Source organism: Propithecus coquereli, unplaced genomic scaffold (genome assembly GCF_000956105.1).
Source record: "Propithecus coquereli isolate 6110/MARCELLA unplaced genomic scaffold, Pcoq_1.0 Scaffold28, whole genome shotgun sequence".
NCBI classification, from domain to species: domain Eukaryota; kingdom Metazoa; phylum Chordata; class Mammalia; order Primates; family Indriidae; genus Propithecus; species Propithecus coquereli.
In genome coordinates, this window is record NW_012148396.1 from 8,520,745 (window position 1) to 8,547,883 (window position 27,139).

The 27,139-nt window shown below is 51.9% G+C and overlaps 1 protein-coding gene across 1 annotated transcript in view; it reads right to left on the minus strand.

Moving 5' to 3' along the window:
- Positions 1–26,733, minus strand: part of KCNK9 (potassium channel, two pore domain subfamily K, member 9) — a 75,077-nt gene extending 48,344 nt beyond the window's left edge. The window contains exon 1 of the mRNA XM_012648006.1: positions 26,413–26,733. Coding sequence (XP_012503460.1) covers positions 26,413–26,695 — 283 coding nt within the window. The 5' untranslated portion in view covers positions 26,696–26,733. The remainder of the gene's footprint in view (positions 1–26,412) is intronic.
- Between the last annotated feature and the right edge of the window lie 406 nt (positions 26,734–27,139).

The following is a 27,139-nucleotide window of genomic DNA, read 5'->3' on the forward strand; positions in this document are numbered from 1 at the left end:
CCCACCTGTCCTCGTGGGGCCTGCAGTCCAGTGGGAGAGGCAGACATTACAAGTGCAAACACACACAATTCCCGCTCTGACAGGCACAGTGAAGGAGGGGTGGGGCTCAGAGCCCATGGCGGGGCTGAGGCCCTTCATCAGGCGGGAAGGTGGACTTGCTGCCAATAGCAGCCCCTCTCCATGGGTGCTCGCCAAGGGTCAAGCCAGGTTCCTCACCCAGTCCCCTACATTACTCCCTGGAGCCTGGAGGTGGCTCCCTGGGTTCCTCATCTGTCAGAGAGGGCACGTGCCCACCCCCCTGACATCACCCAGCTGACCAGAGGCAGGAGCCAGGCATCAGGGGAGGGACATGGGACTAGGGTCACAATTCCTTCCTGGGCACTTGCCCTCCACACCCAGCCTTTGAAGAGGGTCTTCTCAAGGACCTAGTCACCTGTAATTAATTGCTCAGACAATGTTCTGGGTAACGCCACATCTGAAGACAAAACAGCTCAACCTCTCTGGCCAATCAAAATCCATTCACTTGGGCAAACGTAGAAAAACCAACAGCCAACACCAGGCAGTATTAAAAATCACACTACAAAATGGTCTCAAAATAGACTCCAATACACAATTCCCATGGCAATGGCCCCACACCTAAGGGCCACCTCCAGGGCAGCCGGGAATGCATGGACATGGACGTGGGGCAGGGGCAGCCCAGCCTCTCTGGACAGGCCACCCGGGAGTGTCCCACCATCCACAGCAGCTCAGGGGCAGAGAGGGACCCAGGCTGGAGCTCCAGTCCCATTTCCTCCCCAGAGAAAGGAGCAGCTAGGGAAGAAGCTTGGGGGTCCAGTGGCTGGGAAGTCACCAATATCCTAACATGTGTGGGCTGAGGAGGACCACAGGAGCAGAGAGCCCAAGCCAGGCAGCACCCCACGGGCTCCTCCCTGCCCAATTCCCCCCAGTGTCATGGGGAAGAGACATTGTGCCTGGCCAGAGAGGGTGGGCGCACGGTGGGGAACAGCCAGTCCCGTGGGGAGCACCTAGACAGGTGGGGAGGAATAAATAAATAGCCACCGGATTAGCCCACCTGCCACTGACACAGCCCTAATTCCGTACAGAACGGGATGTGGGCAAAGAGAACCAGAGACAAGGGAGTCCTTGCGCCTTGAATTTGGGGAGCTAACTGCCCCCTTAGTTGCTGAATGGGCACCCAGCAGAAGCGGGCTCCACACCTTGCCTGCTAGGGACAGAAGGTAGAGGTGGGCTCTGGGTAGGCTCTGGGCTGGAGAGAACAAGGAGGTGGGGAGATGACTAAGGCGCATGGGCTTTCTTTTTGAAAGGAGGAAAAGGTTCTAAAATCGACTGTGCAGAGATTTGCATGTATCTGTGAAAATGCTAAAAACCACTGAGTTGTGCACTTTAAATGAGGGAACTGTATAGTACGTGAGCTATATCTCAGGAAAGCTGCTACAGAAAACGAAGAAAACCTTGCTGGGCCTACGCCAGGAGCCATGAAGGGCGCCTAAGCAGCACCTGGCTGGTGCCAGGTGAGCAGTGGGTATATGTGCCTCCCACCTGTCACCTCGACAGCCACCATCCCATTTAACATCCCTACCAATCTGATCTGGGAAACACCATTCCCCCATTTTACAGACGGAGACAGTAGGGCTAGAACTGCAAGGGCTTAGCAGGGCTGCACAGCTGACAAACAGCAGATTGGAAAGAGAATGCACAAATATAAGCAAAATGTCAGCTGTATACATTTGGGACAATGGGTTAATTCCCTTTGCCAATTGTAAAATGCCACCAAAGAAATGGTAGGCCTCGCTTCCCTTCTGCTGTAGCCAAGAGCAGAGTGGGTTCTCAGGGTGCTCTGGGACACCAGCCCCTGCCACCTCCAGCAGAGAGAAAAGCATTCATCCCAGTATCACACCGAGCCCACACCCCACCCACACCCCAGCTCCTCAAGGCCAGATTTGAGCCTCCCTCTTCCTGGAGCCAGAGCTGACGGCAGCGCCCTGCCCCCGCCCTCGCCCTGCGTTTACTCCTCATTTGCACGCTCTTCCCACCCTTCTGGCTCGAAACCCCCACAGCAGGCCAGGGAGACGATGACCCCACGCTCGTTTCCCACGGCCCTTTTGGGTGTGCTGGGGACTGATGGTTTGCATCCCCCCAAAATTCCTCCATTGAAGTCCTAACCCTTAATGTGACAGTACGTGGAGGTGGGGACTTGGGAGGTGATCAGGTTTAGACGAGGCCATGAGGATGGGGCCCCATGGTGGATCACTGTCCTTAGAAGCAGAGGAAGGGGCAGATCTCTCTCTCCTCCTTCTTCTTTCTCTCCGCCATGTGGGGACACAGCAAGAAGGCCATGGGCTATGACCTGGCAGTGGGCCCTTCTAGAGCCATCCTGCTGGTACTCTGACCGCGGACTTCCAGCCTCCAGAGCTATGAGAAATAAATGTCTATTGTTCGAGCTCCCGGTCTATGGTATTTTGTTACAGCAGCCCCAGTGGACAAAGACAGGGTACTGGGGCCAGGCGGACAGACACCAGTGTCTCTTTGAGCCATCTGTCTGACAGCCAGAGAACCTTGCCCTTCACTTTCAGAGATGGGGAGCCTGGGTCTCTGTCACACCTGGGCACACAGCTACTGAGAGAGGAGTGAGGCCTTGAATCAAGACCCCATGACCCCAGCCCCTGGCTCTGCCCAGGACACCTCTGCCACCCCTCACCTGGCCAGATGGCCTTTCTCCTCCCCTCTCCTGTTCTGCTCAAGGCCCTCCTCTGCTGCCACATTTGTGAGAGCCACCAGGTGCTGTGACGGGGCCCAGGCTGTGGATCACTAAAGCCCTAACACCTCAGCGGCCCTGAGGCCTGGCAGCAAAATGGGGCTTTGTCCCAGGGCGGGGCCTGCACTGGCCCCGTGTCAGCAAGCGCTTCCCTGAGAACCGCAGCAAATGGCCATCTCCCTTGCGTGGCACTCGGGGGCCTGGCTCTTCCTGCCCACAAAGCCTTCCCCACGCTGGGCCCCCTCCCCCCTCGGGCTCCCTCCCCCATCGGGCTCCCTGACAGCAGACACAGTCTGGGCTACTAGAAATAGCGCCGGCCGTGGAGTCAGACACACTGGGACTCAGTCCCGGCTCTATGCTTTTTGGCTGAGCAAGCTACAGGAAAATTACCTCATCTCCCCAAGCCTCGGTTGTCCACCAACCCCAAAAGGAGCAGAGGGGATGATTGAATGAGGTAATAAGGTCCCCGGCAGGGCCCTACTCCAGGGCACAGGCAATGCCTGACCTGGAAACACACAGAGACACTCAGGGGCCAGGGCTGGGCTGGGGGACAAGAGTGTGGGCAGGAGGGGAGATGTCCCACACCTCCCCACACACCCTGCTGCCTACCCTGTCACCTGGGCTTGTCTTTACCCAAATGTACTCTGCAGTCTCAATGGGCTCAATGTCTCCTAAATTCATATGTTAAAACCCTAACCCTAATGTGACAGTATCAGAAGGTGGGGCCTTAGGTCATGGGATGGAGCCCTCATGAATGGGGTCAGTGTCTGTCTGAGAGGCCAGAGAGCTAGGTCGCTCTCTCTACCATGCAGAGATCCAAGAAGTCAGCTGTCTGACCAGAAGGGGGCCCTCACAAGAACCTGACAGGCTGCCACCCTGATCTTGGACTTCCAGCCTCCAGAACCGTGAGAAATAAAATTCTGTTGTTCACAAGCCACCCAGTCTGTGATGCTTTGCTACAGCAGCCCAAACTAAGGCACACTCTCAGTCCCTGCCTTGGCTAAGCTGACCCCCTGCCTGGAGAGCTTGTGTCTCCCCACCCAAACTTCCCAGCCATTTCCACAACCCAAGTCAACCTTGACATCTCCTAGAAGCCTCCCACGACAGATCCTGCCGGTGTTCACCAAACCTCACAACCTTGCGCACATTTCCTCCTGGGCACACAGCTAGCCGACATTTCTCAGACCCCTTTGTGGTTAGGTAGTGTCATGTGACCAAAGTGCTGGCCAATAGAATGTGGGCATAAATGATACACACCACTTCCACACCTATCCTGTGAAATATGTCCCATGACACCTGCAGGCTGTCTTTCCTCATTGCCCCATTGGCTAGTTGAATGGAGAGGGTGCCAAGGCCCCAGCAGAGGGCAGAGACACAAGATGGAAGGAGCCTGGAGCCCTGAATGACCAAGTGGAGCAGAGCCTCAACTCTAACCTGCATTAATGTGCAAGCAAAATAAATTTATACTGTGTTAAGCCACTGAGAAGCAAGGGCTGTTTGTCATAGCAGTTGGCCTATACTGACTAATACACATCTTTCCCTCTTCTTGCAACAAGAGTGGCCAGTGGCAGCTCCCTCTTCAACTCCCGCTCCTAGCCCTTTGCTCTCAGGACCATCATTGGCTGGGTACTTGTCTGTCTCCTGCTCCACTCTGAGCTCTTTGAGGACAGAGCTACAACTGTGACTTTCTCATTTCTGTTTCCCTAGCTGGGGATGGTGCAGTGTAAATTTTGCCTAACAAACATACCAGAATTTCTCAGAATAGGGCTACCTGGAAAATACAAAGTTTGCCTACAAAGGGCCTTCTGGGCCTGATTCTCCAAGAGGAAGCACGTACTACGTGAGCCTCATGCCATGCACCGTCCTAAGCACTTCCCAAGTGTGTGCTCCCTGTAACCCGCACAAAATGGAGGCACAGAGGAGGGCACTTACTGTCATAGGCTCATGGCTGGTAGGCTGCAAACACAGGGCAGAAACCCAGACCAGCCAGGAGGCCCCAGAACACATGTGTGTCCCTTGGAGGCAGCCGGCATGGTGCCCTTTGGCCTGTCACCCCTCCCACCCCACCTGCTGCTGCAGAGGTGCATCTGGGAAGGCCTTGTGCAATCCTCCCACCCCGGCTCAGCCAAGTGAAGATATTGAAAGCTGCCCCTCCAGCTGACCAGGTGTGAGGCATCTGAGAGACGATGGTGGCCCCTAGGTCGGGGCCTACATGCCAAGGAGCCCACCTGGGCTTGAGATTGAGGACCCCATCCCTGGGGCTTGGAGACTAAAAGCAGACCCACAGGGACTTGCCTCCTGCATACAAAGTGCCTCACAGACACCCTGTCCCTCAAGATGTGGGTACACACGGCATTAGTGGCTCCCACTATTGCTAACACACTTAAGTTCTTTGTCCCAGCTGGGCAATAGCGAGTCCCTTAACTGCTACCCCACACACCCCATCCGCTACAAGGACCAACTAAAGGCCCACGCTGGGCCAGCTGTCATCATGCTGGATGCTAGTGCTCTTGCTGTCACCCGTGAGTGTGCGCCTCTATGATGCAGATGAGGAAACTGAGGCACAGACGCTGAGTCACACTGGGAATGAGGGCCAGTGCTGGGCTCCTGTGCAGGCCCATCTAACCCGAGGGCCTGTGACTCTTCCTATAATGTGTCCCATGGGCTAGTCTGACCCCAGATGCCAAGAAGTATGCATCACCCAGCTTGCCTGGGCTGCTGGTTTGTTTAAACCTCAAGAGGCAGCTCAAGACCAAGAAAGAACATAACTCCTCTAAATGCCAAGCATTTGGCTGAGGGAGAAAAAGTGGACCAGACACCCTTACAAGGAGGAAGACAAATAAACCAGATGCTCCCCAGTCCTCATGGCCACAGAGCAAGACCTCGCGTCCCAGCCCGATAGGCCCAGGCGCACAGCCCGGCACACCCACTAGGGCCGCCCAGCTGTGGCTGGGGGGTTTCTCTACCCACTGGCACCAGAGGCCGATACCCGCTTGGGCCTGGAGACCACTGGACTCACAAGGTCCAAAGTTTCCCCCAGATGTCTCAGGGTCATGAGAATTCTTTGGAAGCCTCTGGAATCAAGATTCTGCCCAAGGTGCAGCCCCCTCTCAGCCCCTCTGAGGTCAGTGTCCCTCTGGGACCACTGTCCCACATCCATCCAGGCTTTCAGGAAGCCCCCCAGGTCAGGGCAAGATGCGTCTGGGTCTTGGTTCGCAGCCAGTTCTGAGCTCTGAGGCCTTCGCAGGCCTCCTACTATGCTAGGATGAGGCTCCCGGAAGCCTGGTCCTCAAATGACCGGGACATTCTCCCAGCACCTCCAAGGGCCTCTGGGATCCCTAGAGAAAGTCTGATGCAGCCACACAGAGTTGATAGAAATTCCATGGCCAGTTCTAACATCCACAGACACCATCCCCTTCTGGGGTCAAAGGTCTGTGGATTTGGGTGGGCTGGGCAGGCCCCCAGGCCTCCCCTGGCCAGGGCTGAAGTCCTCACCTGGCCCCTGCTGCCACATGGGCTCCTGTTTTTGAACAGATGGTAATAAATGGCCTCTCTCCCCAGGCTGTATAGAGGCAAGAAAAATGCAGCCTTCATCAGCAGGGCCCAGCAAAGTCCAGCTCTACCTCCACAGGGTGTATGACCGGGCGGCTGCTGCAGAGGCTTGGTCTACACTGGCTGAAAGAACACTGGTTGAAAAGATGCACTTGCAGGTTTGGTTTTGGATACCAACACCTCTCTCCCTTCTCCCTCGCTCAGGAAACCCCAGTTTTATTTGAAACAACAGTGGGTCCAGCTAAAAATACTACCAGGAGTAGCCATGTGGCCCAACCCCGGCCAATGACAGCCAGCGGAAGTTGATGCCAGGTGGGTTCTGGGAGAGCGCCTGCGCCAGACAGGCCCAGCTGGCACCTACCTCTGTTCTTCCCCCTCCCGCATAGAAGGCAGGATGAGGAGCGGCAGGCGAGAGCCACTCACTGAGGACGGGTGCAAGAGGCTGCAAGGGGCCCAGGGCCCTGACAACTTCCCATGGAGCCACACCAGCCCAGCCTGCTGCCCCCTGACCTCCTGTTATGTGGGAAATCCCAAATAACTCTGAGTTTTCTTACAAAAAGACAACACAGTCTTTTCTGATACAAGTAGCCATCATTCAACCTCAGGCCTCTGGGCATGCCCGTCCCTGGTCTCCCAGAGCTTAGCATTTGCTCAGAGAGGTTAAAGCGCTAGTCCACAGTCACACAGTCTGTGAGTGAGAGGGTAGGACTTGAACCCAGATCTTCTCAAAGGTGCCCAGGGTCCTCCCTCAGGGCAGGTGAACTGAAGCCCGAGCAGGCAGCCAGGGCAAGCAGGGCTCCAGGCTGGTTCGCTCAGCAATGAGCAGGCGCTGGCTGAGCCCTTCCCGTGCCCCAAACCTTGACTTAGGAGACTTGGGAAGGAGGCAGTCAAGGTAGAGGCTGCAGCCCCCTTCTCTGTTCTGGCCACAGTCCACGCCTCACCTGCAGCCAGGGTGTCTTTCTCCAATCCACCTCACGCCACATCTGAGTGACAGAGCATCCTGGGTGAGGTGAGCATTCACTGTGTGCCGGGAACAGTCCTACCTGGGCATGAGGTCTGGGGGTCTGCGGCTCCCACACCCATCAGACCTCTTCCCCTGCACCACCTGGCCCTGCCTCATGCCTGTGAGGCCTCAGGAGTTGTGCCCAAGGCCAGCAGGAGCTGGCAGCTCTCCTTCCGGCTGGCAGCGCCTCTGCCCAGAGCCAGCCAAGTGCGGACTCCAGGCTTGGCCTTGGTCAGCAGTGGCAGGAGCACAGGGACCAGAAGGTCCAGTGCCCGGGTCCTCCAGGGGTGGCAGAGGGGCAGGCAGGGTCCAGATTCAGAAAGGAGCCTTCCCGAAGGAGCCTCCCAGCCCTGATCTTCCTGATCACTTTCCCCAGGAACTTTAGCCAGGGCCATTGTCCTGGGCCTGCAGGTGGCAGCTCCTGGGGCAGCCCCATCCTATACACCTCAAGGGGCCGTGAATGTGGACAGCAGAAGGGCCATCTCGGGGACAGTCCTAGGCTGGAGGAGGGGCAGGAAGAGTGGGGACCAGTGAGAAGGCGGCCCTACCTGCTAGGGCTTCAGTGGCTTAGACCTGCCTCTCCTTCCCCACCACCACCAGCCCGCACAAAGCCTCCACCCTCGCAGGCCCCACCAACCCCCCACCTCCCCTCTGGCCCTACAGCCCACACGTGTCACCTGCTGCCAGGGAGGGTCTTCCTCGAATGCACTCACCACAGGACACTGATTATTTGCTCAGCCCAGTGAGCTTGTGTCTCACTGTGTGCCAGGCATGTCCCTGTGTGCTGTCTGTCCACACCCATGATGCCCACGTGGCAGGTGAGGAAACCAGGGCCCAGAGAGGACGAGTAACTTGTCTAGGGCCACCCACTACTAGATGGACACTCCAGGATTGAACCCAAGTGGTTTAATTCTCCCGTCCCAGAGCTATGCCGTCCCTCTGGCTCCAAGGTCTAGGGTGTAAAATCCAAATTCCTCCACACAGCTTCCACGGCCCTGGCCACTGGCCTGGGGCTCCCTGCACCCTTCCCCCGCCACCTCCTCCTCGCAGCCCTCTCCTCCCACAGGGCAGAGCTCCAGATTTGCAACTGTCCCCCACCTGAGCATAGGCGTGGCCCCCAGGTCTGTCCTCTCTGCCTCGGAGCCAGCAGCGTCTGGCACTGCATCTAGCACAGCGCACAGCAGGCAAACGTCACACGCTGTGCACCCACTGCGTGCCACGTGCAGGTACCAGCCAAGCACTTCCCCACGTCATCTCAATTAATCCTCACAAAATCTCCAGGAAGCAGCCACCATTCTACCCATTTCCCCAACGAAGACACCGGGCTCTGCGATACGCAGTCTGTTCAACGAGGAAGCAGCAGACCAGGACACACAACACCCCCAAGGAGGCTGTGCCCACAGCTGGCTCTAACCGCTGCTGTGCTCCTCTGGCTAGCACACCAGAGTGGTCTGGGCTGAGGTGCAAGGCAGAGGCACAGGCCACACTGAAGGGACCAGTGGCCAATGCCCAGAGCTCCACAGGAAGGCGCAAAGAAAGAAGGGCAGAGTCGTGTCGGGGAGACCCACACGTCTCAGAAGTTTGGACTTGACCCTGCAGACTTCCTGGCATCCCTGAGGGTTTGGGAGCTGGAACAAGGGCCATTGGCTTTACGAAGCTCCTCCTGACCCAAGGGGCTACAGAGAGCACAGCTGGCTGCTCCCTTTGCAGTAGCAATGAGAGTCCGGGGCTGCCGGGCCAGCTTCCCGGGTGAGGCCAGCAGGACGCCAATCCTCCATCATAGTGCGGGCCGCCGGGCAACCCAGAGTGGACACCTGCCCCAGCAACCTCCTTGGGAGAGAAGACATCAGGGCATGGCCACGGCTATTTAACTAACCGGCAGCTTGCGTGACCTGGACAGTCAGAGCTGTGCTTAGAGCTCAGGAAAGGAGCCACCTGGAAGAGTGGCCCAACCCCAGGTGAAGAAAGATGGACTCCTGCCGGTGGCCTGCCCATATGGAAGCTTCCAGTGGCACCACCAGAACCAGTCCAGGCCCTGCAGCCGCCCTGGGATTTGGAGGTCAGCAGGTGCTGTGGGCTGAGCAGGGAGAATGAGGGGTGCAGGGAGAACCCCAGATCCACAGGAAGCAGGACTGCCCTCCCAATTGGACCACCCACCACTTCTTGCAAACACCTGCCATTCAGATTCGTGGGCTGCTGTTTTTCAAGGATTTGCTTTTCTGAAAGACCTGGAGAATATTCTAGAACAGTTAAATATAGCTGTTGTCAAAGCTGTCCCATTTACATGCCTATGTTCATTCAAGAAACATTCTCCGAGGGCCTGCTTGGTGCCAGACACTGGGGGTTGGCCTCAGCCACCACGAGGTGAAGAAGCTGGGCCCTGCCGAGAGGTGCTGGGGTCAGGGGATGAAGACCGGCTTGGGAAGAGCTGAGCACAACACAGGGTGACAGGTGCTGAGCTCGCAGGCACCCTGGAGCTGCAGGGACACACAGGAGAGGCACCTAACCAGCCAGAGGCTGACAGAGGAGGGGGTCTTTAGTGGTTAGGGACACGCTGCCCCGGCCTGTGACTCAGTCTGCATGGGGCAGAGGTAAACTGAGGGACAGGGCTGAGTGGCAAGCAAGAGCTCGGACTTCAAGGGCCATCGTGAGCAATGCATGTATGCTGTGGGCCACTGGGAGCCATCGATGGCTTCTGAGCAGGGGAGTGACTTGATCTGTTCTGATGGGTGGGCAGCTTGCTGGACATCAGCACGGGCCTGAGCCATGTCAGAAGTACATGCAACTGGGAGACGGCTGCGTGGGTAGCATTGTCTAGTGCAGTGTTGCATACCGCCTGGTGCACCTGCACCCCCACCCCCACCGCCAGCCCTTTAAAAACAAATGCTTAGGTCATGCCCAGAAGAAGCCAGAAATTAGAGAGGGCTCCTCTGTGTGCCCAAAACGGACCTAGGCTGAGCTGGAAAACAAAACCCAAGAGAAAAAACCAGAGTATTTCCCATGGCCAGGTCTCCTGGGTCTTGGTGGTGGGCAGTGGGGAGACTTCAGGCCAGGGCAACGGGGCTGGGGAGGAGGTCACCAGCAGCTCCCTTATAAACCACAAAGAGGGCAGGGCCCAGGTGGTGGCAAATGCCCACCAGATACGAAGGAGAAGAGCAGCACAGCACTCAACACTGCCTTGTAGGGGAGGCTGCGGGGCCCAGGACTAAGGCTTACAGAGACGAGCGCAACGCCCCACCAGCTTCAGACTTCTTCCCGCCAGATGGGGTGAGGAGCAGGTGTCTGGACGCCAGGTAGGAAAAAAGCAGCCAGAGAGAGTATTGCCTACCCTGCCCCTGCCAGCAGCTTCTCCCTGCTCACGCCCTCCTCCCCTCAGCTTTTCCCCCTCTGAGGTGCTCCCCTGCTGACAGCATTCCCCATCTCAGCTCCATCTTCTCTTCTGACTCTTTTACTGGGGACTCTCGGGACATCCCAAGATGCCAAATGAAGCAGCACATGGCCTCTCTCTTCAGCAGCAGGTTGGAGGGTTTCCGTCACCAGCCACTGGACTTCAGAGCCAACCTTGTCTGTGGGCTCATGTCACACACAAGAAGACCAAAGCCCAGACAGGAAAGCAGATCTGCCCAAGGGATCGGGGTCGACCATGTGTTACCAAGTTGCATCCAGGGCTACCCCTGTCACAGGAGGTATGTGAGCAGAGTGTGCGGGGCCTCTGAACAGGCCAACAGCAGGTCCTTTCCTCCCCAGGAGTTTGGACTCGATGTCCCCTAAGTCTCAAGGCAGGAGTGAGATGGGGAATGCAGCCACACCCCCTTCTCCCAGTCATCTTCCAATGACCGGTCTAAGTGTGGTCATGAGGCACAGTCCTGGCCAATGAGGTAGAGGCAGAAGTTACTGGAAGAGGATTTAGGAAAATTTGTTTAAAGGACAGTGTCAGCTGCCATAATCCTTCTGACCTTTGCCCCACCTTCTTCCTGCCTGAAACAAATACCAATGCATTACAGACAACAAAGCCAAAAAAAATCAAAGAAGTCCAGGTCCCAGGTGGTGTACCCCAGGGACTGGCACCATCACTCACCGGACATTCCGCCTAGACGTCCCCTGGGAACTCCATGGCCTCTGGTTGTCTCCAAATCAGCAGCATTTCTGTGTGCAGTGTGGTCCTCACACCAACACAACATTACTCGGTGAACCCTCAATGAGGGCATGAGAGCACATTCTTTTGTGCAATTTAGCACCAAACCTTTCTGATGATAGCATTATAATATAACACAATAGAACATTATCTGATAATATAACATTTGACATGTTTTCTTTTTGTCCTTTCTCCTAGGAAGCGACAAGTAAATTTGAACCTCTATCACAGTCAATATGAAAGTTAGTACACATGAATCATACATGCACCCCAGATTTGGGGGCTGGCTTTATACCTTATTTTTATGTTTTTCTGTTATAAGCCAAGCCAAAACTTTCCTAGAAGAAAAAAGGATAAAAATAAGCTAAAAACATGAACATATACATATATAACAAATGCTAATAAAAGAAAACAGGCATAACAATAATATCAGAGGGAAAAAATAACTTAAGGCAAAAAGCATTAAACACAATAAAACAGCATGTTTTGTATAGGCAAGCTTATATCCACCAAGAAGAAATAACAAACATGAACCTTTATGTACCTAACCACATAGCTTCAAAAGACATGAAGCTAAAATTATCAAAAATACAAGAAGAAACTGATCGGTCACAGTGACAAAGCATGGAAAGAGACTCTAATGGATCCCCCTCAGAAATTAAATAGACCTAATAATAATAATCGTTACATTATAAAGTAAATGAGGTGAGCTGATGTGATGATGTTGGGGACTGTAGTGAACTGGAAAGAGCACATGCTCCATTTAAGGCATAAACATTAATAAAATAATGATATTTTAAAATACTATATCTGCTAAACCCAACATGTGGGCAGGCTAACTGAGCCAGTAATCACTAGCTTTCAAGCCTTGAAAAGGATCTGAATTAGATAATAAGTTTGATTTAACATATTTGTGTAGTACTTTATACACAACAAAGAGATAAATGTTGGATATTTTCAAATATCCATGGAACTCTGAAAAAGTAATTACTGAGCTACAAAGAAAAAGTCCAATAATGTTTAAAACATAAAAATTATGCATTAGAAATGTGTCTACAGAGACTGAACATCCAATACGTGTTAGCTATTTCAAATGTTTGCAATGCAATAACTAACTCAATCTTCTCAACAACTTTGAGGGCTGTCGTTGTGTTGTTATTATTATGTTATTAAGTATGAAATGTCTAATTTCATACTTATGAGGTATTTTACTTCAACATTTCTTGTTTTAGTTTTATTGTAAAGGTACATCCTCATTCTCTCAAATGCACGTTTTGACTTGTGATTATATTTCAGTTTTTTAAAAACGATTTTTGTACAACCATAGATAAGTCAAAAATTCATATTATTTTCAAATATGAGTTTCATCGTAAAACCAATGCAACACTGACAGCTCAAAATATCAACAAAGTGTTTGGAAAGGATGTGGTTAATGAACACACAGTATGTCAATGGTTTGAAAAGTTCTGTTCTAGTAATTTAAATCTTAATAATGAACCACGTGGACAATCTGAGACCAAGGTAAATGACAATAAACTAAAACCTATAGAGGAAGCGGATTCATCTCAACCTACACATAAATTAACAAAAAGGTTTGAAGTTAAATATTCCAACAATATTAGACCATTTAAAGCAAATCAACAAGGTAAAGAAGCTGGATAGATGGGTACTACGTAAATTAAACAAACGTCAAAAAAAAATCATCTCGAAGCTTTCCTTTCATTGCTGTCATGACATAAAGGTGATCCATTTCTACATCATATTGTTACTTGTGATAAAAAATAGATTCTTTTTGACAATCACAATGACTGAATAAAGATAAAATACTGAAACACAGTCCAAAACCAAATATTCATCAAAAAAAGGTAATGGTGTCTGTTTTGTGGTCCAGCGCTGGTATCATCCACCACAGCTCCACAAAACCTAGTCAATTGATTACAGCGGATGTCTACTAAAACCAATTAGATAAAATGACGAGGGCTTATGATTAAACAGCAGAGATTGGTCAATAGGGATAGGCCAATCCTCTTAAAAGACAGCACTCAACCACATGCCACACAAACAACACTGTTTAAAATACAGAGCCTGGACTTAGAAACTCTCTGTCATCCACTGTATTCACCAGACCTTACACCAACTGACTACTACTTCTTCCAGATTTTGGACCACTTACTACAAGAAAAATATTTAATTCTCAACAATCTGTGAAAAATGCCTTTTGCAAGTTCATCGCCACTCACTCCAGGCTTCTTTGCTGCTGGCATAAACAAGCTACCGTTAAGATGACAAAACTGTGTCAATAGTTTAGACACATACTTTGATTAACTGTGCTGCTTCAGGTTTGAGATACAATAAACTAAATTTTTGATTCAAAATCAGACATTTCATATCTAATGACCTAATATCATGCTCATTTTATAGATGGCAAAAGCCAAGGCAGAGAGAAGCTGAATTATATGCCCAATGTCACACAATTAGTAAATGACCAAGATAGAATAATACATAGAGTTATCTAATCACTATGCCAATGAAAGTGTGTGTGGGTGTGTATGTGTAACTTCAAAACACACATCTCAAATAACCCTTGGATTAAAGAAAAACTCACACATTATTTATAAATAAACAATAATGAGAGAACTATGGGATGCAGCCAAAGTGACACACAGAGGAAAACATATAGCCTTTAGTACATTTATCCAAAAAAAATAAAACAGAGAGATAGAGAGAGAGAGAAAGCCTAGTGTCTGTCAGTGCATGAAGCTAGGAAAAAATAAACTTAAAGAATGTAAAATAAGTACTTAATAAAGATAAAAGCAAAAATCAATAAGATAGATAACATACTATAATAAAACCAACAACTGGTTCTTTTAAAAGATTATTAAATGTTGGCAACTAATTCCAAATATTTTCAAACAATATAAGAGCCAAAGAAAACACATGTGCACACCAGAGCCTGTGAGAGAGCCAAGTGCTGTATCCTCCTCTATGCTGCGGCCTGCTGCCAGCTGTCACCTCTTGGAAGTGGGGCTGAGGGGCTAAGCCATGAGCCTTCCACTTCTATGCTATGTTCTGTTTGATTTTTCTTAAGTTTTTACTATGCAAATTTTGAAATATATACCAAGGCAGAGAAGAAAGAATAATTAACCCCTAGATATGAATAATCAAGCTTCAGCAATTAAGAACTCCTGGCCAATCTTGTTTCATCTAGATCCCCACCTACTTTCCTTGTGATTCAGGTTGTTTTAAAGCAAATCTCAGACATATCATCTATAAATGCTTCCATATCTCTTAAAGATAAGGACTCATTTATTATATATAGCCATATTAAAATAATCACATCTAAAAGTTAACATTAATGTATATGCATATGTTTAAAATACAGAAGTGTGGCATGATGCCTATTTAAAAACCCAGTTAAGAAAAAGGTTTAAAATCATGATAGATTTAATAGACCTCAAAACATGCTGAAGGAGACAGGATCCCCCACAGCCTGCAAATAGGGACACCGAGGCTGAGGGCAATGGAGTAGCCTGCCTGCCATCCCCAGCTAGTCAGAGGTGGAGGAGGGATTTGAGTCAAGGCCCCTCCATGACCTGTTCTGGGCTGGGTCCACTCTACCATGGCAGGTTTTCAAAATACAGCCAGATTTTGAGAATGACAATAGGTGAATTAACACATTTGGGCAGCAAAATATTCTTGACCCTCATAAGATAAACTCAGATTCATGTGTGACATGGGAGAGAAGCAACACATGTTGGGTGACTTGCACATGACAGGCCCTGGATCGGTCTTTCATTTCCCTGATTTCACACCATCCTCACAGCGGTACAGGAGGCTGTTTTGAGCTGAACTGTGCTGTGTCCCCTTGCACCAAATTCATCGTTGAAATCCCAACTCCCATTACCTCCAAATGTAACTGTATTTGGAGGTAATTGAGGTAAACTGAGGCCCTTAGTTTGGGCCTTAATACAATCTAACTGGGTCCTTATAAGAAGAGTAGATCAGGACACATATACATGGACACGCACAAACACACACACACAGAGAGGGAGAGGACGACCATCTACAAGCCAAAAAGAGAGGCCTCAGGAGAGATCAACCCTGCTAACATCCTGACCTCAGACTTCTAGTCTCCAGAACTGTGAGAACATTAATTTCTGTTGTTTAAATCACCCTGTCTGTGGTACTTTATCATGGCAGTCCCAGCAAACTAATCCAAAGGTAGAGTGTGGATGATTTTGCAGATGAGAAAACAGCACAACATCTGAGAGCTACGCTGTGTGCAGGATTTGAACCTGACCTAGGAATTCCACCACCAGCAGCAAACCCTTAAATGGAAGACCTTGTAGAATCTATACACCCACAGAGATGTTCAACAAAGCATTATCTATAATTAGCAAAAAAAAAAAAAAAAATGAAAAATATACTAAATCACTATAAATAGTGGAGTGGCTAAATAGATGAGCATATGCTCATTCAGTGGATATACAGCCATTAAAATAATTTCCCTGAGACTGTGGAAACACTAGGTAGCATTTGCTATAAATGTAAAGAGGAAAGCAACACCGAAACACTACACATACCACCCAGACACCATGGTGCCCACCAACACCTGCCTCCACTCCTTCCTCACAAACAGCACCCCAGTTTGCCCTGAGAAGCAGCATGCCCATCTGCCAGCCTCCCTTGCAGCTAGAGTGGGTCATGGGACACAGTCCTGGCTGATGAGATATAAGTGGGAGTTGTGGTGTGGGTCATCCAGGAAGGCTCTTTAGAAAGAAACAGGCTCAGGTGGCATATGCCTTTGACTTGTGTTCTCCTCTTCCTTTGGCCAGGAAGGATGCTGGAGGTGCAGCAGCCACTTTGGAACCATGAGGCACCAGCCTGAGGATAAAAGCCAAGCTAAGATGGCTGAGTGGAAAGAGAGAAAGAGCCAAGTCTCTGAAGGCATCCTGGAGTCACCTGTTGGCCCATCTGCCTGCCTCAGGCTTCACAACTGAGAAAAATGTCATTGCTGTTTGCTGAAGTCACTATGACCTGGGTTCTCTGCTGCAGGTACCTGAACACAATCCCTAAATAATTCATTCTGACGAAATGACAAAAAACACTAGGTACATTTGGGCAATGACAAAAAGGTAGACATGCAAAGCTAAAGTTATTCTTGTGTGTGACCACGACCACGCGGTCTCAGGCGAGCTGAGGGGATTCGTCCTCCCTTATAAAAGCTGCCATTGCTCACTCCCTCCCCTTTCCAAGGACGTGAGAGCTGTTTTGTAAATCAACACACACTGGCTTCTGCCTCATTGGTGTTTGGGTCCCTATGGCCTGAACATGTTCCAAATAGACACTCAACCAATGTCCCCAGCTGCCAGCATCCCCCAGCACCTGGTGCCATCGGAAAGGTTGTCTCCAGGAAATGGCACCTGTGTTGGGGCAACCGTCCTCACGGCCAGACCAAGCAGAGCCTTTTTCCGAGTTCTGCTGCATTCCTGGGCCAGGCTCTTTCCAGGAGCCCAGACAAGTGACCCTGGCTGGAAGCTCAGCCTGGGAGGCCCTGCATCAGCAGCCATTTCTTCCCACCCGGAGTCCAACAGAGCGACAGTGTTCTGGCACCGTGCGGCAGTGTGGTATAGGCATGGCACTGCCTGCCCTCCAGACCACAGGACCCCGCAGCCGGGCTGGAGCACGCGCCAGGCACCCTAGGCTGCCCCAACACAAAACATTGCCCAGAGTGTCTGCTTGAAATGGGGAAACCAAGTGTCCACCCCACAGTTCTTCCCAACCCTGCCCGGCTCACCCCTCACCTGGGCAGAGCACCCAGCCCCACGCACGAAGCTCACTCTAGGCAAGTGGCCACCTTCCCACCTCTGACAAACTTGGCCGTGAGGACCCTCAGACAACCCACATGCACCGTGCACTAACTCGTGTTCTTCACCCTGAGTAGAACCTCTCTCATTCCTGACGGCCCATTGTGTAGTTAAGTGACAGACACCTCCTAGCACGCCAGGCACTAGGGACTCTGAGATCAGACAGATCCCAGCCCTCAAGTGGCTCTCACGAGAGCAGCCCCAGCACAGCCTAGGCCCTCATCCTCACCTTCTGGCCAGTGTCAAGGGGACAGACATGAGGCCAGGCTCAGCATATTGTGAGCACCCTGTGCCAGGCTGGGCAGAAGAAATAGTCTGGGCAAGGTCCCCAGGCTGGAAACTGCCAGACCAGTGGGGTCCCAGGGTGTGGAGCCCAGAAGTGGATGGAGGCAGGGAAAGGGGAAGGGAGGGGCCAAGGGCAGGACATGGACTCGGTGGGGCAGAGGACTGGGTGCCATGACCACATGCCCTGTGCCCCCACCTTAGGTAAAGGCTGGTGACACTGTCTGCTGGGAGACATCTCATCTTCCTGAGCAGGTTGCACCTTGCATGTCTGACAGGGCCAGTGACAGCCAAAGGCCATTTGACAAGTGGGCATCTCTTCCTGCCCGATGCCCACCAGACTCTAATGTGCCTGCCACCAACAGGCAGCCTTGGGGACCAAGATCACATGTTTAAGCCTCAGGAGTGAGAAGTGCCTCACTCAGCAAGGTGGGTCCCTAACCTGTCTTCTCCTGTTAAAAGCAACAGCTCACGTTCAAAAGGCTGGAACCTCTGTCCTGTGCCGGCCAGTGGCACCAAGGCACAGCTGAGCAGAAAGATGTCACCTGAACCACTCAGCTCTGAGCTGCGCCTGCTCTGAGGGACCAGGAGTGCAAGGTGGTGTCCATACACACACAGCACACACAGACGCTCCACCTTGTCTTGTCGCCCCCACTGGGATCCGTACATCAGCCATCACCTCCCCTCTCGGTCCATAGCATATCATTCTATGTCAAGCTCAGGCGCCAATGCCACAGCTTGTATTTAGGTCCCCACCAATCCAAGACAGAAAACTTTTGCTTAGGAGCACAGAGTGGAAGGTTGTGTGCTCAGAACAAGTTAATGCAGGCAAGGACTACCCAGAGAGGCTGGTGTATCAACCACGGACATTAACAGAAGTGTATCACCCAGACAAGGGGAGGTGATGTCTGCTCTCCCTGCGTGGTCAGACTGGACTTGGTGAGCACACACAGGCCAAGGTTGTTCAGAGGACAGGAATCAGGCTCTGAAGGGCATCACTGGAAGGAACTCAGGGGCGCGGGGCCATTTCCGAATCCCTACAGACTGCTACAGGGGAGGAGGTGAGCCGAGCTACACGCAGCCCTCCCTTTGGAGGACTGTAAGCTACACAGTGGGTGCCCTTAGCTAAAAGGGGAGAACCTTCTACAGGCGGAAGTCCCCAGAGTGGGGAAAGGCAGGAAAAGAGACCCTCGAGATAAAATCCCTTGAGGAAAGGAACACCAGACTCTCCTCCCCTTGCAGGCTGGCCATGGAGGAGGATGTTCTAGCACGAGGTGGGAAAGATCCACCCCAAATGATCATGTTCCAGAACTCCTCTGCCCACGGGTGCTCGCAGGAGTGCTCACTGCCCCCCCATCAGCCCTCCCTATCTGGGGTCCTTGCCTCCCCATTCGCAGGGCTCTGCTGAGAACAGGTGTTGTGCTTATCCCCGTGTCTCCCTCAGCTTCTGGCAGGGCTGCTGTGAACACGCAGCCTAGAGCTGCTTGCTGCGCTCTTACTCAGAAGGGCCGATCCTCTGGGGCCGGCAGCCTACCCAGCCTGGCTCTCTGGCCCCCTCAGCACACCCTCCCCACATCAAACTCACCCACATATCGCTGTGCTGAGATCCTTCTACTCTCCTAGGCCTGAGGCCCTCGAGTTCCAGTTTCTAAACGTATGTCTGCTGGTTTCTCCTCAGGTGACCATTGTAGAGACTGGCAGCCCCTTTAAGAGAAGACCTCCATCCATGTACACACACACATCCCCATAAGATCAGAACACCAAACAATAACCTCAACATTCATCTAAACACACACACCACTTCATTATGTGTGAGGTAATGAGCTCCCTGTCACTACAGGCATTTAAGAAGATGACTGATAGGAGAGTTCTGGTATGCTGGTAATATTTTGTTTCTTGTTATGAGTGCTGGTTAAATGGGCATGATTTCTGTATTGGAATTCATTGAATGATACATGTTTGAAATGTGCATTTTTTTGTATGAACATTATACTAAAATAAAAATGCTTAAAAATAAAAAATGATTGGGACTGGCTAATCACTTGGCAGGAAGGAGATGGGGCTGGAACAACTTGGAGATCCCTCAATGGAGGCCATCAAGCCACTAACGCTTACCGAGTCTCTAGTTGGGGTACTGTGCGTGCTTACCACTGTGCACTTCTTGTCAGTACAGGGCCCCCACCCAGCACATGGACAGAGAGGGGCAAAAATCCTTCCAATGGAGAAATAAGCAGATGAGTGAACCCCCAAGGGAGCACAGAGGAATGAATGGGTGAGTGAGTGACAGAGTGAATACACAGAAGGATGGATGGATGGATGGATGAATGGATGATGGATAGATGGATGATAGAGGATGGATGAAGGAATAATGGATGATGGATAGGTGGATGAATGAGTGAGTGAGTGATAGATGGATTATGGATAGATGGATGAATGGATGATGGATGGATGAGTGATAGAAGGATGGATGAAGGATGGACAGATGAGGGATGGATGGATGGAGGATGGGTGGATGATGGATGGGAGGATGAATGATGGATGGATGTTTGGATAGATGATAAATAGATAGGGGATAGAAGGATGGATGAAGGATGGAAAGATAATGGATGGATGGTAGATGGATGGATGAAAGAAGAATGGGTGAAGGATGGTGAATGGATGATGGATGGGTGGATGGATGATGAATGATGGATGGATGGATGATGGATGGATGATGAATGGATGACGGATGGATGATGGATGGATGGGTAGATGATGGATAGATGATGGATGGATGGATGATAGAAGGGGGATGAAGGAAGAATGGATGACGGATGGGTGGATGAATGATGGATGGACGAGTAAATGGGTGAGTGATAGATGGATTATGGATGGATGATGGATGGATGGGTGATAGAAGGATGGATGAAAGATGGAAAGATGATGGATGGATGGATGATAGAAGGATGGATAAAGGATGGGTGAATGGATGATGGATGAGTGGATGGATGGATGGATGGATGGATGATGGATAGATGATGGAAGGATGAATGATGGATGAAAGATAGATGATGGATAGACAGATAAATGAATGGATGATGGAAGATGGATGAAGAGTAATGGATGGATGGATGGATGGTAGATGGATAGGTGATGGATGGAGGGATGGATAGATGGCTGGATGATGGCTAGATGGATGATAGAAGGATAGATGAAGGAAGAATGGATGATGGATGGGTGGATGAATGATAGATGGGTGAGTGAGTGATAAATGGATTATGGATAGATGATGGATGGATGGGTGATAGAAGTATGGATGAAGGATGGAAAGATGATAGATGGATGAATGGATGGAGAATGGATGGATGATAGAAGGATGCATGAAGGATGGATGGATGATGGATGGATGGATTATAGATGGATGGATGATGAATGGATGATGGATGGATGGAGGATGGATAGATGGATGGATGGATGATGAATAGATGGACGGATAGATTTATGATAGATGGATGGATGGATAATGGATGAATGGACGATGGATGATGGATGGATGGATGGATGATGGATGGATGGATGGATGATGGATGGATGCATGGATGGACGGATGGATGGAGGTGTGAACAAGCAGGTTCATGGAGGACCCAGTGAGTGAGTATATGGGGAATGGAGGGATGGAGGTATAAATAAGAGGTGAGTGGAGGAAGAGGGGCACACCAAGGCCTGGTTCCCATCCTGCTCCTGCTTTGACTGCACTAGATTTAGCTGGTGAAAGTGACCCAGGAAAGAGCAGGTAAAGGCACTGTGTGTCTAGAACTCCTGGGGCTTCTCTCACCTGATCCCCACCCCTGCCTCAGAGCACCTAGCTGGGTGTCTCCATGTAACTGTGTAACATGTAACTGGAGATGTCTCTTGTATGTCTCCAGAGTCAGAGGAACCCTATTCCACCCAACTCTGCCTCCTCCAGGACATCTAAAAACAGGCCATGTTTCCTGGAGGGCCCAGGACTGTCAAATGAGCCCAGGAACAGGAAGGTTCTGGAGAAGAGGAGCTGTCCACAGGCATCTCAAGCCTCTCCTGCATGGCCAGCTAGCCCACTGGACATTACCATGGAACCCCTGCTCCTCCCAGACTAGCTCAGGGGGCTCTGGGTGGGCCCTTCACCTTTGTCTGGCTAAGTAGATTTCCCAAGCAGTAGAGCTAAAGAGAGAAGCAAAAAGACCCAGAAGGAATACCCCAGAGGCTCAGCCCTGGTCACAGGGACAGCTCCACAGTGGGAGCCTGTGATAAGGAGATCCCAACTGCATTATGGAGTTTCAGGCCCTCTACTTTGGTGGGCGAAGCCTTATCTGCCTCAGCTTACTCATCTATAAAGTGGGGCAATACTCCTGTCAGCCTGGTGGAGGAATTGAGTGCATGTGTGTGGAAGCTCCGTGTGCCCCTGGCACGGTCTGTTGGGTCAGGTTGGTGCTGCTTCCATCCTGCAGTCCTTCAGGAGATGGCCACTCTGGGCCAGGTGTGGGGTAGGGAGGAAAGACACCATTCAGGCCTGGGGCACAGTAAATGATATCAACAAGGCTAGGATGGAGAGAGGAAGGGAGAGCAGGGGCATAGTCTGAGGAGGCAGTGTGAGGGGAAGGCTGGGAAGACTTCTTAGAGGGTGAGGACCTGTAAGAAGGCTTCCAAGAGCCAACCAGGGTGCACATCGTCTGTGCACACTGAGCCGGGTGGCACGGGAGGGTTAAGGCAGTCCCTGGCTTAGCTGTCTCTGTGCTTCACCCTGGCCTGCCACCAGCTGTTTGGGTTTCCAGCTCCCTCCCCCTCCCACCTCAAGGCCAGGCCTTATCTTGTCATCTAGACTGTCCCCAGAGCCTCAGAGGCAGCAGAGGCTAGGCAGGGCCAGGTGCTAAACAAGAGTGTGAACCACGTACCAAAAGTACCCTCAAGGGTGCCAGAAAAAATGGAAAATGCTATCCATTTCGTGGAAACTCTACTTAAGGCTGTGTTCATGAATGAGAAAAGGAAGGTGTCCCAGTGCACTCTGTTTTCAAACAGGTGCAGGACCTGGGGCAAGGAAACAACAGGAGCCCCAAAGCTTTTTCTCAGATGTGCCCTGTCCCCTGCCAGCAGACCTTAGCTTCTGCATCAGTCACCTCAATTCCTGCAGCAGCCACCTCTGGCTTCACATGGGCCCCGAGGGTCTGGGGAAACATTGCCCCTGATGTGCACCTCCCTCCTCAGAACTTTAGCAAAAAAGGAAAAACCCAGGTCCCCTACCCTCTCCTTCCCTATGGCAATCCAGTTTTTCAGTTGTCTTCCATCACTCTGCAGATGAGATCTGATTTCTAATCGTGGTTTCTTCTTTTTTAATGACCCTGAAGGTGGTAACCGATCACAGATGTTGGATTGAAAAAAGAAGCGTCGTGGAGATTCCAGCTCTGTTAGTTAGATCGTGGGTAGCAGCTGATTGTGGGACACAATTTTGGCCTGAAGCACCTACTGTAGGAAGGTTACAGGTTTGCACCAAGGGTCCCTTACACACTGAGGCTTTAGCCCCAAGCAAAGCAAATTCAAATAAAGCACCTACACCCCTGTTCAGACGCTGGCCCAGCACTCCCGACTTCTGCCATTTTACCAACAGGTTGCAGAGAAGGAAGCTCAGATTGTCCTGCTAATCAGTGAGGCTGGGCAGGGTACACTTGGGGCTTCCCATCCAAAGGTCTAGGGCTTCGCACTGAGCCCGATAATCTCCTCGGAAGTAGCTACAAGTGGCACAGACATCAAAGGAAGCAACTGGGGAGGAATGGAAGCTGGAACGGGATCAGTGATGTAACTGAATTTGCCCTTTTCGGAGCCCAGCTGGACTTGTGCACTTCCCTGATTATTACAATGGTCACTGTTCTCTGGGATCCCTGGAGAGCTGGGGCGGGATTCAGGTAATATCCCTCCAAAGCCTTTTACAAAGGCACAGCCACAGATTCAGTGATTCAAGTGGTAATTATATATGTTTTTAAAATCCATTTCATAGAGTGAGCTAATAACTGCAGCGAGAAGAAGCGTTCATTAGTAGACGCCCAGTGCCAGCCTCAGAGACTTGGGCGCAAAGTGGAAGCATGCTTGAGACATTGCTCAAGGTTAGATTAAAAATAAGAACATCCATGAAGATTAACCTGACTCATTAATATCACTGTCCAATAAGAGGCAATTCCTTGGAGGGCATGGCTTGGGGCTGGGTTTTGTTCTAGGCCTAGGAGCACCTTAATTTGCATTTATATTAAAAAAAAGAAAAAAACAAACAGAATTAACTGGAAAGGTGCTTCATTTCCTATAAATTTGAGCTCTTCTGCTAACCAGCTTCTTACGGCAGAGAGCATGAGGCTCAGTCTACGTCCAAGAACATGGATCTCATACCTACTAAGCGCAGGGCACACTGTGCCCGGCAGCTGCAGGCATGTGGATCCCACCCAGCCCTTCAGAATCAGCCCATCAGGTGGTTGTCGTGTAATGTCCCTTCTACTGGTGGGAAAACTGAGGTCAGGTGTTGGGAAAATGGCTTCCCTGTGGTCTTACGCTACGGCAGGATTCAGATTGCAGGATTCAGATTCCAAGCCAGGTCTGTGGGCTCCAAGTTCAATGTCTTTCTGCTACTGGGAAGCTGCGTCAGAACAGTCTTTTCTTCATACACACACACACACACACACACACACACACACACAATTTCAACCTCTTTTCCAGAAAATCAGTTGAAAACCCAATAAAGGAAGTGAGAAAACCAGCACATTCCTCAGATGCCCTGTGGTCCTGTACTGACGCGAATCCCACCACCACCCCTACCTCGGCTGAGACAACCTCGTCCATTTAGCTGCACCTTCCTTGACGTCTTCTCTTCAGAGTTTTAACCGTTAGAAGCATATACCCAGAACTACCGATCAGAATCCACAATGCAAACAATCTCAATAAAAACTTCGTCAGTCTGAACAACATATTTCCTAAGGAAAATTGGAACATTTCTGGGTTTGCTTTTAACTTCAGTCCTCTCCTCAATGTTGTAGTTCAACTCTTGGGAGCAGGCACACATTTTATGTGCTTGTTTTCCTGCTGGAAGCCAGCACACCGGCCAGTCTCACCTGCCTGCCATCTAGATCAATAAAGTCATGTTTAGGGGGTCAGGAGCTTTTTTTCCCTCCCCAGGGTAGTCAGTTTCAGAGGCATATTTCTTGCTCTCTGGTTCTCTAGCCAACAGTCCCCTGTCCCCTGGAATCATCCCCTGTGCATCTGCGTGCCACTGCCACAGTTTAAAGACAGAGATGACGGCAATGACCGACTGGCCCTCTCAGATGCTGGAAACACAGGGTGGGGAGGGAAGGACTCGCCTGTGCTTTGGGTGCTGGGCAAAGGGCATGGGGCAAGCAGAGGCAAAGCTGATTTTGTCTACAACAGAAGGACAAATTCTTTTACAAAACATGAAAACCTGCACCAATGAATTAAACATTTAAAACAAGATGACTCTCTAAAAAGTCTTTTCAACCAAGAAGGAAAGACAGGCCGTCCTGTGCTGGCGCTTCCTGTTGCATATGGCACTAAGAAATTCTGTTTTCCAGTGTGCAGAGCTTCCAGACAAAGGAAAACATCAAGGGGCAAATTAGAGGAGGAGGTCCACGGAGTAAGGCAGCAGGGCCCAGGAGAAGGGTGGGGGCTATTCTCAGGCACAGGAGGGGCGCAGGAAAGAGACCATCCCTGAGCTAACCCTGAAAGGTCCAAGGAGATGGCCCTGGGGAGGCAGCCTGCCGTTCTGGAACAAGTGGCAAACCACAAAGACACCACCCTGCCTCCTGCCACGCAGGGCATCCACCACTTGCAGTGGCATGAAAGGACCTGTTCTAGTTCCCACGGGTCTCAAAGTGTGATGTCTGTGAGTTCTCCCAACCCGACCTTAGTGGCGCTAATGCCCTAGGGACTCGACAGAGACCGCTCAGTGAACAGAGCCCTTGGGCATCGGACCTACAGGCATCCCTGTGGTGTACCAACTGGACCCTCTCCAGGGACTGGGGCTAAACTTCTCAGGTTTCTGGGCAATATCCAGACTTGCTTTACACACTGTCACAGCCTAGGGGGTGGGCGGATTCTGCCCTGCCCCCACCCTGGACCTCAATTCTAGAGCATTTCACCACAATGCCCCTGACCCCCACCCCAAGCACCAGAGAGCCAACTCTCTCCTCCCAGGGGCCTGGCAAGTCCAACCCCTGAAATTCCACGAAAAAGAGCCAAGAGGGAAGAGAGGTGAAATCTGGGCTCAGGAAGCCCGGAGAGGGACCCAGAAGCTGTGGAGGGTCAGTGACTCCCACGCCCCAGGAGCACTCCCCTGCCATCTGAGTCCCTCTGGAGGAGCCTCGGGTGCCAGGCCAGCCCTCTCCAACTCCCTGAGAGGTAGTAAGTGTAAGGCTTGGAACCGGCGCAGCCCAGCCCGCCCCGGGGCGGTGGGTGGGTGGGTGTCTGCTATGGGATTATTCTTAGCGCTCCACTCTCTTCGCAAAAGTGGCGCCTCCGCCCTCCCGGCTCCAGCACACTCGCTCAGGGCTCGCGAGCCCGGCCCAGACACCAGCACGATGGAGAGCCCGGGTGGGGTCCCGGAAGGATGAGGCTCCAAGCCATGGGCAAGGCGTGGGCTCCCCAGAGAGGAAGGGGCGCTGAGGGAGGCCCCCCGCGAGAGGCTGCGTTTAACTCTCGAAGCCCCGCACCCAGCCCGACGCGGCGCGCTCCGCCACCTCCCCGGACTCCTGCCCGGGCACGGGGAGCCGGGGGCGCACCCAGCCCTTACCTATGGTGGTGATGACCGTGATGGCAAAGTAGAAGGAGCCGGCGAATTTCCACTGGACGCCGGCGCGGTGCGGCTCCGACTGCAGGATCACCAGCTCCAGCTGCCGGTAGTCCTCGCTGGTGATGTTGTACTTGCCCCTGATCCGGATCTCCTCGGCTTTGAGCTTCTCCTCCTCGCGCATCTCATGGTCCGACTCGAGGGCATCGAAGACGGCGGCGCCCACCAGCAGGTAGGTAAAGGTGCAGAGGATGAGGGACAGAGTCCGCACGTTCTGCCTCTTCATGGCCGCCAGCAAGGCGAGGGCGCGGGGGAGATGTCCCGCAGACTGAGCGCGGCGCACGCCGTCCCACCGCAGTGCTCGGAGGCTGAAACCTCCAAGTTGGAAGCGGCGGTGGCAGCAGCAGCAGCAGGCAGTCGGCGACTGGGGAGCCAGAGGGGGTGCCCCTCCGCTGGGGCCGCCAGAGCCACCGCTACCGTGAGGCGGCTGGCAGGTCAGGGGCGGTGCGGGCCCGGGCTGCGCTGAGGAACCGGACAGGCACAGGAGGCTGCTCGAGCGCCGGGGCCAGCTGTCCTGGAGCCCCGACACCCTGCGCCAGACCCGGGCAAAGCAGCCCGTCTCACTCTCCAGGGCCACGCTGGGCGGCCCCTCTGGGCTCTGCCCGGGCCCCTCTGCCCTCTGCTCCTCATCGATCACTTCCACGGGAAATGCGGAAGCGGGAACGCACTC